Source organism: Scyliorhinus torazame, chromosome 11, assembly GCF_047496885.1.
Source record: "Scyliorhinus torazame isolate Kashiwa2021f chromosome 11, sScyTor2.1, whole genome shotgun sequence".
Lineage (NCBI taxonomy): Eukaryota > Metazoa > Chordata > Chondrichthyes > Carcharhiniformes > Scyliorhinidae > Scyliorhinus > Scyliorhinus torazame.
In genome coordinates, this window is record NC_092717.1 from 103,393,577 (window position 1) to 103,407,249 (window position 13,673).

The 13,673-nt window shown below is 47.6% G+C and overlaps 1 protein-coding gene across 1 annotated transcript in view; it reads left to right on the forward strand.

Moving 5' to 3' along the window:
• The window catches only part of LOC140385427 (somatomedin-B and thrombospondin type-1 domain-containing protein), a 62,481-nt gene that overhangs the window by 43,979 nt on the left and 4,829 nt on the right, over positions 1-13,673 (forward strand). The window contains exon 2 of the mRNA XM_072467566.1: positions 10,632-10,826. Coding sequence (XP_072323667.1) covers positions 10,632-10,826 — 195 coding nt within the window. The remainder of the gene's footprint in view (positions 1-10,631; positions 10,827-13,673) is intronic.

Genomic DNA, 13,673 nt, shown 5'->3' on the forward strand with positions numbered 1-13,673 from the left:
CTTCCTTCCACATTAACAATATCCTGCGCCGGGCTACAAGGGACGCAAAGGCCAACACGTCAGCCTCTCTCGCCTCCTGCACTCCCGGCTCTTCTGCAACCCCAAATATAGCCAACCCCCAGCTTGGTTCGACCCGGACCCCCACCACCTTCGAAAGCACCTTTGCCACCCCCACCCAGAACCCCTGTAGTGCCGGGCATGACCAGAACATGTGGGTGTGATTCGCTGGGCCTCTCGAGCATCTCGCACACCTATCCTCTACCCAAAAAAATTTACTAAGCTGTGCTCCAGTCATATGCGCCCTGTGTAGCACCTTAAATTGTATCAGGCTTAGCCTGGCACACGAGGACGATGAGTTTACCCTACGTAGGGCATCCGCCCACACCCCTCCTCAATCTCCTCCCCCAGTTCTTCTTCCCATTTCCCTTTCAGCTCATCTACCATGATCTCCCCCTCGTCCCTCATCTCCCTGTATATGTCTGCCACCTTACCGTCCCCCACCCATGTCTCTGAGATCACTCTATCCTGCACTTCCTGCGTCGGGAGCAGCGGCAATGCCCTCACCTGTTGCCTCGCAAAAGCCCTCAATTGCATATACCGAAATGCATTCCCTTGGGGCAACCCATATTTCTCCGTCAGTGCCCCCAGACTCGCAAACGTCCCATCTACAAATAGATCTCTTAATTGTACTACCCCAGCTCTTTGCCATGCTCCAAATCCCCCATCCATTCTCCCCGGAACGAACCTATGATTGTTTCTTATCGGGGACCGCACCGTAGCTCCCGTCCCTCCCCTATGCCGTCTCCACTGCCCCCAAATTTTCAATGTAGCCACCACCACCGGGCTTGTGGTGTATTTCTTTGGTGAGAACGGCAACGGCGCCGTCACCATTGCTTGCAGGCTAGTCCCCCTGCAGGACGCACTCTCCAATCTCTTCCACGCCGCTCCCTCCCCTTCTCCCATCCACTTACACACCATTGAAACATTGGCGGCCCAGTAGTACTCACTTAGGCTCGGTAGTGCCAGCCCCCCCCCCCCATGTCCCTACTACGTTGCAAGAATCCCCGCCTCACTCTCGGGGTCTTCCCAGCCCACACAAAACTCACAATGCTCTTCTCAATTCTTTTGAAAAAAGCCTTCGTGATCACCACCGGGAGGCACTGGAACACAAAAAGGAATCTCGGGAGGACCACCATTTTAACCGCCTGCACCCTACCTGCCAATGACAGGGACACCATGTCCCATCTCTTGAAATCCTCCTCCATCTGTTCCACCAACCGTGTTAAATTAAGCCTTTGTAATGTACCCCAATTCTTGGCTATCTGGATCCCCAGGTACCGGAAGTCCCTTGTTACCTTCCTCAACGGTAAATCCTCTATCTCTCTGCTCTCCTCCCCCGGATGCACCACAAATAACTCACTTTTCCCCATGTTCAGTTTATACCCTGGAAAATCCCCAAACTCCCCAAGTATCCGCATTATCTCTGGCATCCCCTCCGCCGGGTCCGCCACATATAGCAACAAATCATCCGCATACAGAGATACCCGGTGTTCTTCTCCCCCCCCTAAGTACACCCCTCCACTTCCTGGAACCCCTCAGTGCCATGGCCAGGGGTTCAATCGCCAATGCAAACAATAATGGGGACAGAGGACATCCCTGCCTCGTCCCTCTATGGAGCCGAAAATAGTCAGACCCCCGTCCATTCGTGACCACGCTCGCCATCGGGGCCCTATACAGCAACTGTACCCACCTGATATACCCGTCCCCAAAGCCAAATCTCCTCAACACCTCCCACAAATAATCCCACTCCACTCTACCAAATGCTTTCTCGGCATCCATCGCCACCACTATCTCCGCTTCCCCCTCTGGTGGGGGCATCATCATTACCCCTGGCAGCCTCCGTATATTTGTATTTAGCTGTCTCCCCTTCACAAACCCAGTTTGGTCCTCATGGACCACCCCCGGGACACAATCCTCTTTCCTCATTGCCATTACCTTGGCCAGAATCTTAGCATCCACATTCAGGAGGGAAATGGGCCTGTATGACCCGCATTGCAGCGGGTCTTTTACCTTCTTTAGGAGGAGCGATATCGTTGCCTCTGACATAGCCGGGGGCAGCTGCCCCCTTTCCCTCGCCTCATTAAAGGTTCTCATCAGTAGCGGGGCCAGCAAGTCCAAATATTTCTTATAGAATTCAACTGGGAATCCGTCTGGTCCCGGGGCCTTCCCCGCCTGCATGCTTCCAATCCCTTTCACTACTTCCTCCGTCTCAATCTGTGCTCCCAGCCCCACTCTCTCCTGTTCCTCCACCTTAGGAAATTCCAGCTGATCCAGAAAGCACATCATTCTCTCCTTCCCGTCCGGGGGCTGCGCTTCATATAATCTTTCATAAAATGCCTTGAACACTCCATTCACTCTCTCCGCTCCCTGCTCCATCTCTCCCTCCTCATCTCTCACCCCCCCTATCTCCCTCGCTGCTCCCCTTTTCCTCAGTTGGTGGGCCAACAACCTACTCGCCTTCTCCCCATATTCGTACTGTACACCCTGCGCCTTCCTCCATTGTGCCTCTGCCTTACCCGTAGTCAACAAGTCAAATTCTACATGTAGCCTTTGCCTTTCCCTGTATAGTCCCTCCTCCGGTGCCTCCGCATATTGTCTGTCCACCCTCAGAAGTTCTTTCAACAACCGCTCCCTTTCCCTACCCTCCTGCTTTCCTTTATGTGCCCTAATAGATATCAGCTCCCCTCTAACCACTGCCTTCAGTGCCTCCCAGACCACTCCCACCTGTACCTCCCCATTATCATTAAGTTCCAAGTACCTTTCAATACACCCCCTCACCCTTAAACACACCCCCTCATCTGCCAATAATCCCATGTCCATTCTCCAGGGTGGAAGCTGTTGTTTTTCTTCCCCTATCTCCAGGCCCACCCAGTGTGGAGCATGATCCGAGATGGCTATAGCCGTGTACTCCGTCCCCGTCACCTTTGGGATCAGTGCCCTTCCCAAAACAAAAAAATCTATTCGTGAAAATACTTTATGTACATAGGAGAAAAACGAAAACTCCTTACTCCTAGGTCTACTAAATCTCCAGGGATCGACTCCTCCCATCTGCACCATAAAATCCTTAAGCACCCTAGCTGCAGCCGGCCTCCTTCCGGTCCTGGACCTCGATCTGTCCAGCCCTGGGTCCAGCACCGTATTAAAGTCTCCACCCATTACCAACTTCCCCACTTCTAGGTCCGGGATTCGTCCTAACATACGCCTCATAAAATTGGCATCAACCCAGTTCGGGGCATACACGTTCACTAATACCACCGCCTCCCCTTGCAGTTTGCCACTCACCATCACGTATCTGCCCCCACTATCCGCCACTATAGTCTTTGCCTCAAACATTACCCGCTTCCCCACTAGTATGGCCACCCCCCTGTTTTTTGCATCTAGCCCCGAATGAAACACCTGCCCCACCCACCCTTTGCGAAGTCTAACCTGGTCTGTCAGCTTCAGATGCGTCTCCTGAAGCATAACCACATCTGCCTTAAGTTTCTTTAGGTGTGCGAGTACCCGTGCCCTCTTAATCGGCCCGTTCAGCCCTCTCACATTCCACGTGATCAACCGGGTTGGGGGGCTCTTTACACCCCCCCCTTGACGACTAGCCGTTACCTTTTTCAATCCAGCTCCTCACCCGGTTCCCACATAGCTGTATCCCCCTCAGGCGGCGCCCCCCCCGCCCCGACCCCCCCCTCCCATACCAGCTCCCCCTTCTCCCCAGCAGCAGCAACCCAGTTAACCCCCCCCCCCGCTAGATCCCAAGCTAGCGTAATTGCACCCCCCATGTTGCTCCCAGAAGTCAGCAAACTCTGGCCGACCTCGGCTTCCCCCCGTGACCTCGGCTCACACTGTGCGAGGCCCCCTCCTTCCTGCTTCCCTGTTCCCGCCATGATTACCATAGCGTGGGAACAAAGCCCGCGCTTCCCCTTTTGGCCCCGCCCCCAATGGCCGGCGCCCTCAGCTCCTCATCCTCCCTCACCCCCTCCCCCACGACATGGGGAAGAAAGAGAAGTTACAGGGTCGCAGGTTTAACAACCTGTGAAGTCCCCTCTTCCCCTTTTTCCCCCCTTCATCCCACAAATTCACCCCCCCACTTTTGCCCCAAGCGTTCTTTTTCTGGCCCGCTCACTCCAGCTTCTCCTCGACAATAAATGTCCACGCCTCGTCTGCCGTTTTGAAATAGTGGTGTTTCCCTAGATGTGTGACCCACAGTCTTGCCGGTTGCAACATTCCGAATTTGACCTTCCTTTTATGCAACACCGCCTTGGCCCGATTAAAGCTTGCCCTCCTTCTCGCCACCTCCGCACTCCAATCTTGATATATGCGGATCACCGCATTCTCCCACCTACTGTTCCGAGTTTTCTTGGCCCATCTGAGGACCATCTCTCTGTCCTTGTATCGGAGAAATCTCACAACTATTGCTCGAGGAATTCCTCCAGCCCTCTACCTTCGCGCCATAACCCGATAGGCTCCCTCCACCTCCAGCGGACCCGTCGGGGCCTCTGATCCCATTAACGAATGCAGCATCGTGCTCACATATGCCCCGACGTCCGCCCCTCCTGGAAGACCAAGAATCCTTAAGTTCTTCCTCCTCGCATTGTTCTCCAGCACCTCCAGCCTTTCCACACATCTTTTGTGTTGTGACTCGTGGATCTCCGTTTTCACCACCAGGCCCTGTATGTCGTCCTCATTCTCAGCAGCCTTTGACTTCACGACCCGAAGCTCCTGTTCCTGGGTCTTTTGCTCCTCCTTTAGCCCCTCAATCGCTTGTAATATCGGGGCCAACAGCTCCTTCTTCATCTCCTTTTTGAGTTCATCTACACAACGCCGCAGGAACTCTTGTTGGTCAGGGCCCCATATTAAACTGCCTCCTTCCGACGCCATCTTGCTTTGTGCCTGCCTTCCTGGCCGCTGCTCTTGAGGATCCACCGCAATCCGGCTACTTTCCTCTCTTTTTTCCATCCGTGTCCAGGGGGGATTCCCTTCTGGATTACCGCACAGTGTTATTTGCCGTTAAAATTGCCGATGGGGCTCCTATTAAGAGCCCAAAAGTCCGTTCCACCGGGAGCTGCCGAAACGTGCGACTTAGCTGGTCATCGCCGCACCCGGAAGTCCTAAATCTTTCTGCAGCCTCCCCACCTCCTCCATACTACCTGCCCCTCCACCTATCTTTGTATCATCGGCAAACATAGCCAGAATGCCCCCAGTCCCGTCATCTAGATCCTTAATATATAAAGAGAACAGCAGTGGCCCCAACACTGAACCCTGCGGGACACCACTCGTCACTGGGTGCCATTCCGAAAAAGAACCTTTTATCCCAACTCTCTGCCTTCTGCCTGACAGCCAGTCGTCAATTCATGTTAGTACCTTGCCTCGAATACCATGGGCCCTTATTTTACTCAGCAGTCTCCCGTGAGGCACCTTATCAAAGGCCTTTTGGAAGTCAAGATAGATAACATCCATTGGCTCTCCTTGGTCTAACCTATTTGTTATCTCTTCAAAGAACTCTTAACAGGTTTGTCAGGCACGACCTCCCCTTACTAAATCCATGCTGACTTGTCCTAATCCAACCCTGCACTTCCAAGAATTTAGAAATCTCATCCTTAACAATGGATTCTAGAATCTTGCCAACAACCGAGGTTAGGCTAATTGGCCTATAATTTTCCATCTTTTTCCTTGTTCCCTTCTTGAACAGGGGGGTTACAACAGCGATTTTCCAATCCTCTGGGACTTTCCCTGACTCCAGTGACTTTTGAAAGATCATAACTAACGCCTCCACTATTTCTTCAGCTATCTCCTTTAGAACTCTAGGATGTAGCCCACCTGGGCCCGGGGATTTATCAATTTTTAGACCTCTTAGTTTCTCTAGCACTTTCTCCTTTGTGATGGCTACCATATTCAACTCTGCCCCCTGACTCTCCTGAATTGTTGGGATATTACTCATGTCTTCTACTGTGAAGACTGACGCAAAGTACTTATTTAGTTCCTCAGCTATTTCCTTGTCTCCCATCACTAGATTACCAGCGTCATTTTGGAGCGGCCCAATGTCTACTTTTGCCTCCCGTTTGTTTTTAATGTATTTAAATACACTTTTACTATCATTCCTAATGTTACTGGCTAGCCTAACTTCATAATTGATACTCTCTTTCCTTATTTCTCTCTTTGTTATCCTCGGTTTGTTTTTGTAGGCTTCCCAATCTTCTGACTTCCCACTACTCTTTGCCACATTATAGGCTTTCTCTTTTGCTTTGATGCATTCCCTGACTTCCTTTGTCAGCCATGGCTGCCTAAACCCCCCCTCTGATAACCTTTCTTTTTTTTGGGATGAACCTCTGTACTGTGTCCTCAATTACTCCCAGAAACTCCTGCCATTGCTGTTCTACTGTCTTTCCCACTAGGCTTTGCTCCCAGTCGATTTTCGTCAGTTCCTCCCTCATGCCCCTGTAGTCACCTTTATTTAACTGTAACACCTTTACATCTGATTCTACCTTCTTTCTTTCAAATTGGAGATTGAATTCTACCATATTATGATCACTGCCTCCTAAGTGTTCCCTTACTTTAAGATCTTTTGTCAAGTCTGGCTCATTACATAACACTAAGTCCAGAATGGCCTGTTCCCTCGTGGGCTCCATCACAAGCTGTTCCAAAAAGCCCTCCTGTAAACATTCAATGAATTCCCTTTCCTTGTGTCCACTGGCAGCATTATTTACCCAATCCACCTGCATATTGAAGTCCCCCATGATCACTGTGACCTTGCCTTTCTGACATGCACTTTCTATTTTGTGGTGCATTTTGTGCCCCTGGTCCTGACCACTGTTAGGAGGCCTGTACATAACTCCCATTATGTTTCTTTTGCCTTTATGGTTCCTCAACTCTACCCACACAGACTCCACATCATCTGACCCTATGTCGTTTAGTGCTATTGATTTAATTTCATTCCTAATTAACAAGGCAACCCTGCCCCCTCTGCCTATCTCTCTGTCTTTTCGATAGGTTGTGAATCCCTGGATGTTTAAATGCCAGTCCTGAACCCCCTGCAACCACGTCTCTGTGATGCCTACCACATCATACCTGCCAGTCACAATCTGGGCCACAAGCTCATCTACCTTGTTACGTACACTGCGCGCATTTAAATATAGCACCTTTAATTCTCTATTGACCGTCCCTTTTTGTTTTCTTAGTGTGGTGGACCTTGGTTTCCTGAGCCTTTCCATACACTGTGTCATATTTTGTGGGATGGGGACTATCGTAACCTCTCCTGAGTTCTGTCTTTTTGTGCTTTTTTGTATTCCTAAGCAGCTACGCTTCCCACTGATTACTTCACCTCTTGGTTCCCTGACTTTCCCTTCCCCCCCAATCTCTAGTTTAAAGTCCTATTGACCACCCTATTTACTCTTTTCGCCAGAACACTGGTCCCAGCTCGGTTCAGGTGGAGACCATCCCAACGGTATAGGTTCCCCCCGTCCCAAAACTGATGCCAGTGTCCCATGAAAAGAAACCCCTCTTTCCCACACCACTCTTTCAGCCACGTGTTAATTTCCCTTATTCTTGCCTCCCTATGCCAATTTGCACATGGCTCGGGCAGTAATCCGGAGATTATGACCCTTGAGGACCTGTTTTTTAATTTGAATCCTATCTCTTTATAATCTCTAAACAGGTCCTCTTTTCTAGACTTGCCTATGTATTTGGTACCGACATGGACCACAACAACTGGATCCTCCCCCTCCCTCTCCAGTATCCTTTCAAGCCGGTCAGAGATGTCCCGCACCCTAGCACCGGGCAGGCAACATACCATGCGGGACTCTTTATCCTGCTCACAAAGGATACTATCTATCCCCCTGATAATAGAATCCCCAACAACTACAACTTGCCTATTTACTCCCTCCCCTTGAATGGCCTGCTGAACCATGGTGCCTTGGTCAGCTGACTCATCCTTCCTGCAGCCCTGTTCGCCATCCACACAGGGAGCAAGTGCCTCATACCTGTTGGACAGGGTCAAGGGCTGAGGCTCCTGAGTTCCTGACTGCTGGTTCCCTTTACCTGCCTGACTTGCAGTCACACCCTGCTGTCCCTGGCCACTGGCAGGATTTAAACTACTTACTCTGACAGGTGTGACTGCCTCCTGAAACACAGTGTCCAGGTAAGTCTCCCCCTCCCGGATGTGCCTCAGTGTTTGAAGCTCAGACTCCAGCTCATCAACTCTGAGCCGGAGCTCCTCGAGCAGCCAACACTTACTGCAGATGTGGTCGCTGCAGCTCGCAATGGGATCTGCCAGCTTCCACATCAAGCAGCTCAAGCACATCACCTGACCAGCCATCACTAATTAATTAATTAGTTTAATTTAGGTTTACGAGTTTAGCTGTGTTTTTAAAAAAATTTGGGGCAGATTTGCTATCAACCAATCAGATCACAGCTTCCCTCTGACGTCACTTTGGAAAAAAAACTGGAAAACAGGAAGTTACCGTTAGGTTTTTATACTCACAGAGACTGCTCCGCCTCCTCCTCCGAACGGCTCCCAAAATTAGGCCCGAAGAAAGAGAGAGAACAAAACAGTCGGGAAAAAGCACCTTCTCCCACTCTTCACCGAATTACCTCATTGCACCAAATTACCAAATTCTCATTCTCACTCCTACTGAACCTTATAATGCTTGATGCCTTCTGTGACAAATGAGCTGACTCTGGGGCACATCTGGGACCTGCAGCTTGACTGTAATAAAAAAATATCCTCAAACCAACTTTCTGTGGTCTTTTGTATCTTTGGGATTTTTCTGGAATAGTGTGGCTCCAACCCTGGGCTAGTGAATTTTGTACTTGTTGATTTATCAGTCGATGGAGCATTAGACAACAATGTATTGCATTTCTGGCAAAAGCAAACTATTATGCCTGTACATGAACTACAAAAGTACTTTGTGAGGTAGAAAATCATCACATAATTAGTCTGAGGGTAGAGTAATCCCATTAACATCAAGAATAGGAAGATAATCATCCTTCTTTGTCCTTTACCTCTCTACCCACTTGTTTCGCAATAAAAATAAATACAAGATGTTATTAAGCATAAATACTCTGTACAAATTATAATTCCCCTGGAAAACTGAAACTGTTGTCAAGTAAGAACAGCTCTGCTGAAATTTTATGTTTACAAGCTGTTACGACTTCTGGGCTAGTGTGCGGTCAATTCCTGCCCCACTTGACCCGGAGTCATAACACAGTTGAAATTGATAAATATTTCTTAGAAAAAACACCCAAAGTCTTTGGCCCTTGGCTGCCCAATAACTACAGTCACCAGGTTTGTAAATGTAACCATAATTAAGTTTATTAATAGCAGTAACTATAATTCCATATGCAGCAAATACAACAGGTTAACTATTATCTAATTCCTAACCCCCCCCACGCCCCCCCCCCACTTAAACTCACCCCGCCCTCTACACACATGCACAAGTCAGACAAACACAGAGGGGAGCAGAGGAGTGTAAAATAATAAGTACATTAAAAAAAAAGAGTCTTTGTTTCAGATGGTTGTTTCTACCACACCTACTTAAAAGCTTTCAGTTTGGCATGGTAGCACAGTGGTTAGCACTGTTGCTTCACAGCACCAAGGTCCCAGGTTGAATTCCCGGCTTGGGTCACTATCTGTGTGGAATCTGCACATTCTCCCTGTGTTTGTGTGGTTTTCCTCCTGGTGCTCCGGTTTCCTCCTACAGTCCAAAGGTGTGCAGGTTAGGTGGATTGGCCATACTAAATTTCTCTTAGTGTCCAAAAAGGTTGGGTGGGGTTACTGGGTTATGGGGATAGGGTGGAGGTGTGGGCTTACGTAGGGTGCTCTTTCCAAGGGCTGCTGCACACCCAATGGGCCAAATGGCCTCCTTCTGCACTGTAAATTCTATGATCTAGTTCGAGATTTCTGTTTGCAGTCTGTAATGGTTTTCACTGTAGATTCATTCAGGAGTTTGCAGTTTCAGAAATACGGCAGCTTTTCTGGAGAAAACACGAGGGATAGAGAGAAAGAGCAGATCCTTTTCCATGAGTGTCCAGGTCTCCAACTCAGCTTTCCTTAGGTCTCTGGAAATCATCCCACTCAGGCATGATCCAATCACCACCTGTTACTGGCAGAATATGGCCTTTTGGCTAATTCATTGACCACCAGCCAACCAATCGAACTGAGTCCTATCCCATTTCTCGGATGCCACAGAGCCTGAATTCTGCTGCTTAAAAACTAGCACCATATACTATGTTGCAACTCTTTGAATTCCTCATTCTCTCTGCTGCTTGAAAGATACATGTCCATTAAGCATCCATTGATCAAAATGATAATGGCAAAAAATAAAGAAAGTGGGAATAAGGGAATCAACAGGAAGGACCTTTACAATATATGTCAAAAAGAATGTGGTCAGGTTAGAATTTAATGGAAGGATAATTTCCATGGAATTGAATGAGCCATAGATCATATTGTAAAATAATTATAAGTGCGCACTTTAATGCGACAAGATAGATTTACACCACAGCATCCCAAAATCTTTGCTATAATAGTATGACCCACAAACCTGAGCAAACATTGTAACTTCAAGCTGTTTTCTTGTTTCCAGGCAGTCCATGTGTGGTGAGTGAGTGGAGTCACTGGAGTGGATGTGCTGAGCAATGCCAACCAAACATGCGGATTCGACGACGTCACATTGAGCAAGAGCCTCAGAATCATGGAGATCCTTGCCCACCACTAGAGGAACGAGCAGGCTGCCTGGAGTACATGAATTATCAGGGTGTACATTGTGGACATTCCTATGGTAAAGATCTGATAGATTTGTTCAGAATCTCACTCCCAATGTAGTCTTTCAGATTTTTCTTCTGATTTATCCAAATGTTGCTTTTAATTAGTAAGAAAGCTTGTTTGGGCATTACAAATTGACATATTGCTTGTTTATTTTGTTGATTAAAGTGAGCACTGGGGCAACGGAACATTTTCCCATCGCCTATTTCAACTCTATTATCATCAAGCACTTCCAAGGCTGTGAATGAATGAGTTATATGTAAAAAATATTCTCATTGTATGACACAACACAAAGCTAAAATCAGAAAAACATCCCAGAGCATCACCGTATGAACTTTTCATTTCCCACACCAGCTACTCTCACAGCTTCAAGAGATCTGCCAATTGATGCCAAACCCCAGGCCACTTTGTGTAGTGGAATGCATGATCTCATTTCACTTGGGATCCCTAGAGCTGGCAGAGAGAAGATACTATTGTTCTATTAGTCAGGGTCGGATTTGTACCCAGATCTCCAGAGTGAAAGGATAGTGGCTTAACTCTATGTGACACTGCATAACCATTTTCTAAGAAATATGATTGCCACCTCTAATCCTGAAAGCATTCATTTGTCATGGGCTTTTCTGTATAATTTAGCAGAACTCAGCATGAAGCCGCCCAGCAATATCTCTACTAAATGGCTAATGTTTGATGCAGAGATATCAGTTTGACAGGAGGTAAATAGATGTTGATGTTTGGAGAATTCTGACAGTGAGAGAAGTCAAAGTGTAACCGTTTTCTTCTTTGCAGTTTTAACAACCGTGGAGACATGAGTAAGCAGCCATTATGATAACATTGGTTTATTTGCAGGTTTGACTGTGAACTTGCTGTTCATTAATATTAAATTATTCATAGTAAGGAAAGTAATTCCAGTTATATGGGACCTCTGATGGCCTCAAGATATCCTACGGTGCATCTCAGTCAAAGATTTTTTATTGTAATTAGAAAACTGTGGCAGTTAGCAAATATACAAAAGCATGGATTCTAGTCTGTTGTATATTAAGAAATTTGCTTCTTCTATAGCTGGCAAGCCTTTTAGGCTACAATTGGATTGCCTTATTTGGCTATGTCTTTACTGCTAAAAACAGAAAAATTAAGTGACAGAACCATGTTACTAATTGCAGGAGCAGAACTGGAAGCAATCAGCTTCTGAGCACATTGAGAATGACTTGCAATTGAGTGAATCTAGAAGTGGCAGTGACAATGATGATTGAAGTTTTAATGAAATAGGCCACTACCTGCACCATGACCTAATGGAGAGATAACATGGGTGCGGAATTTGCCGATTCTTTAGCGAGGCTAGTGACTTATTGCAAAAACATATTTATTGTGGGTCCTTTTAATGTCAGACGTGAATGCATATGTGTTTCACCTCTTTTTTAAAGTTATCCTGGAAAACCGTGTTTGACTTGTATATTTTATTGGCTGTATTAATTGATTTTCTTATTGATAGACCCGAGAGGGAAATAAAGTGGTCGCGCTACAGGGACAGAACAGAGGAATAGGACTGACTAGATTGTTCTACAGAAAGTCAGCATAGACTTAATGGGCTGAATGGTCGTCCTGTTTTAAAAAAAAATTGTTTATGGAATGTGGGCATCGCTGGCTGGGCCAGCATTTATTGCCCATCCCTAAGGGCATTTAAGAGTCGACCACATTGTTGTGGGTCTGGAGTCACAGACCAGGTAAGGACGGCAGATTCCTTCCCTAAAGGACATTAGTGAACCAGATGGGTTTTTATGACAATCGGCGATGGTTTCATGGTCATCATTAGACTTTTTTAAAAATTGAATTCAAATTCCACCATCTGCCCTGGTGGGATTTGAACCTGAGTCCCCAGAGCATTACCCTGAGTCTCATTAATTATTAATCCAGTGACAATACCACTGTGCCATTGCCATTGGGCGGAATTTTCTCACCCCAGGATAATGGGCCAGGTGGCAGGTGGGCTGGCAAATTGGCAGGAAAAGACATCAGTACAGAAGCCCAACAGTTCCCTCTTCCATTGGAGATTCCCAGAGACAGGCAAGCTACTGGGGGAGACCATGGTTTTCGGCACTGGGCGAGCAATTAAACTTGTTAAGGGGCCAATTAATCAGTATTTTACAGTAGATTTTAGGAGTTCATAACAAGAGTGTGGCCAGCTACAAGGAGGCAGGGACTTAGCAGCAGGTCACTGTGGGCTGCAGTTACAAGCAGCAACATTGCAATACAGGGAGGGTGGGGTGAATAAAGCTTAAGAATGACAAGCTGGAGGCTGGGAAAACTCTGAAATGGACCTTATGTATACAGAGTAAAGGGAGTGAGAGGCCTTAAGAAGAAACATTGCAGGTTACAATCGATCTCATGCTTTCTGTCAGCCACCATTGCACTACCATCACATTTACCTGGCTTCCCTCTCGGTTTGTACTGTTGTCCACCAGAGTCCTGCTTTCTCATCAAACACGGTGCTTGCTTCTGAGGTGCTGGGATCTACTCCACCTGCTGTCCATTATTGGCCAATTCCCACAGCTGCTGGTCATTAATAGGGCAGCTCTAATAAAATTCCTTTTCATCTTTTGCTACACGGCCCACCACCCACTGCCAACAAAACTCCACCCTATGACTCGAGAGTGGCACGGTGACACATGGTTAGCACTGCTGCCTCACAGCGCCAGGGACTCGGGTTCAATTCTTTTTTTAAATTAAAATCTTTTTTTCCAATTAAGGGGCAATTTAGCGTGGTCAATTCACCTACTCTGCACATTCTTGGGTTGTGGGGGTGAGACCCACACAGACACGGGAAGAATGTGCAAACTCCACACGGACAGTGATCTGGGGCCGAGAT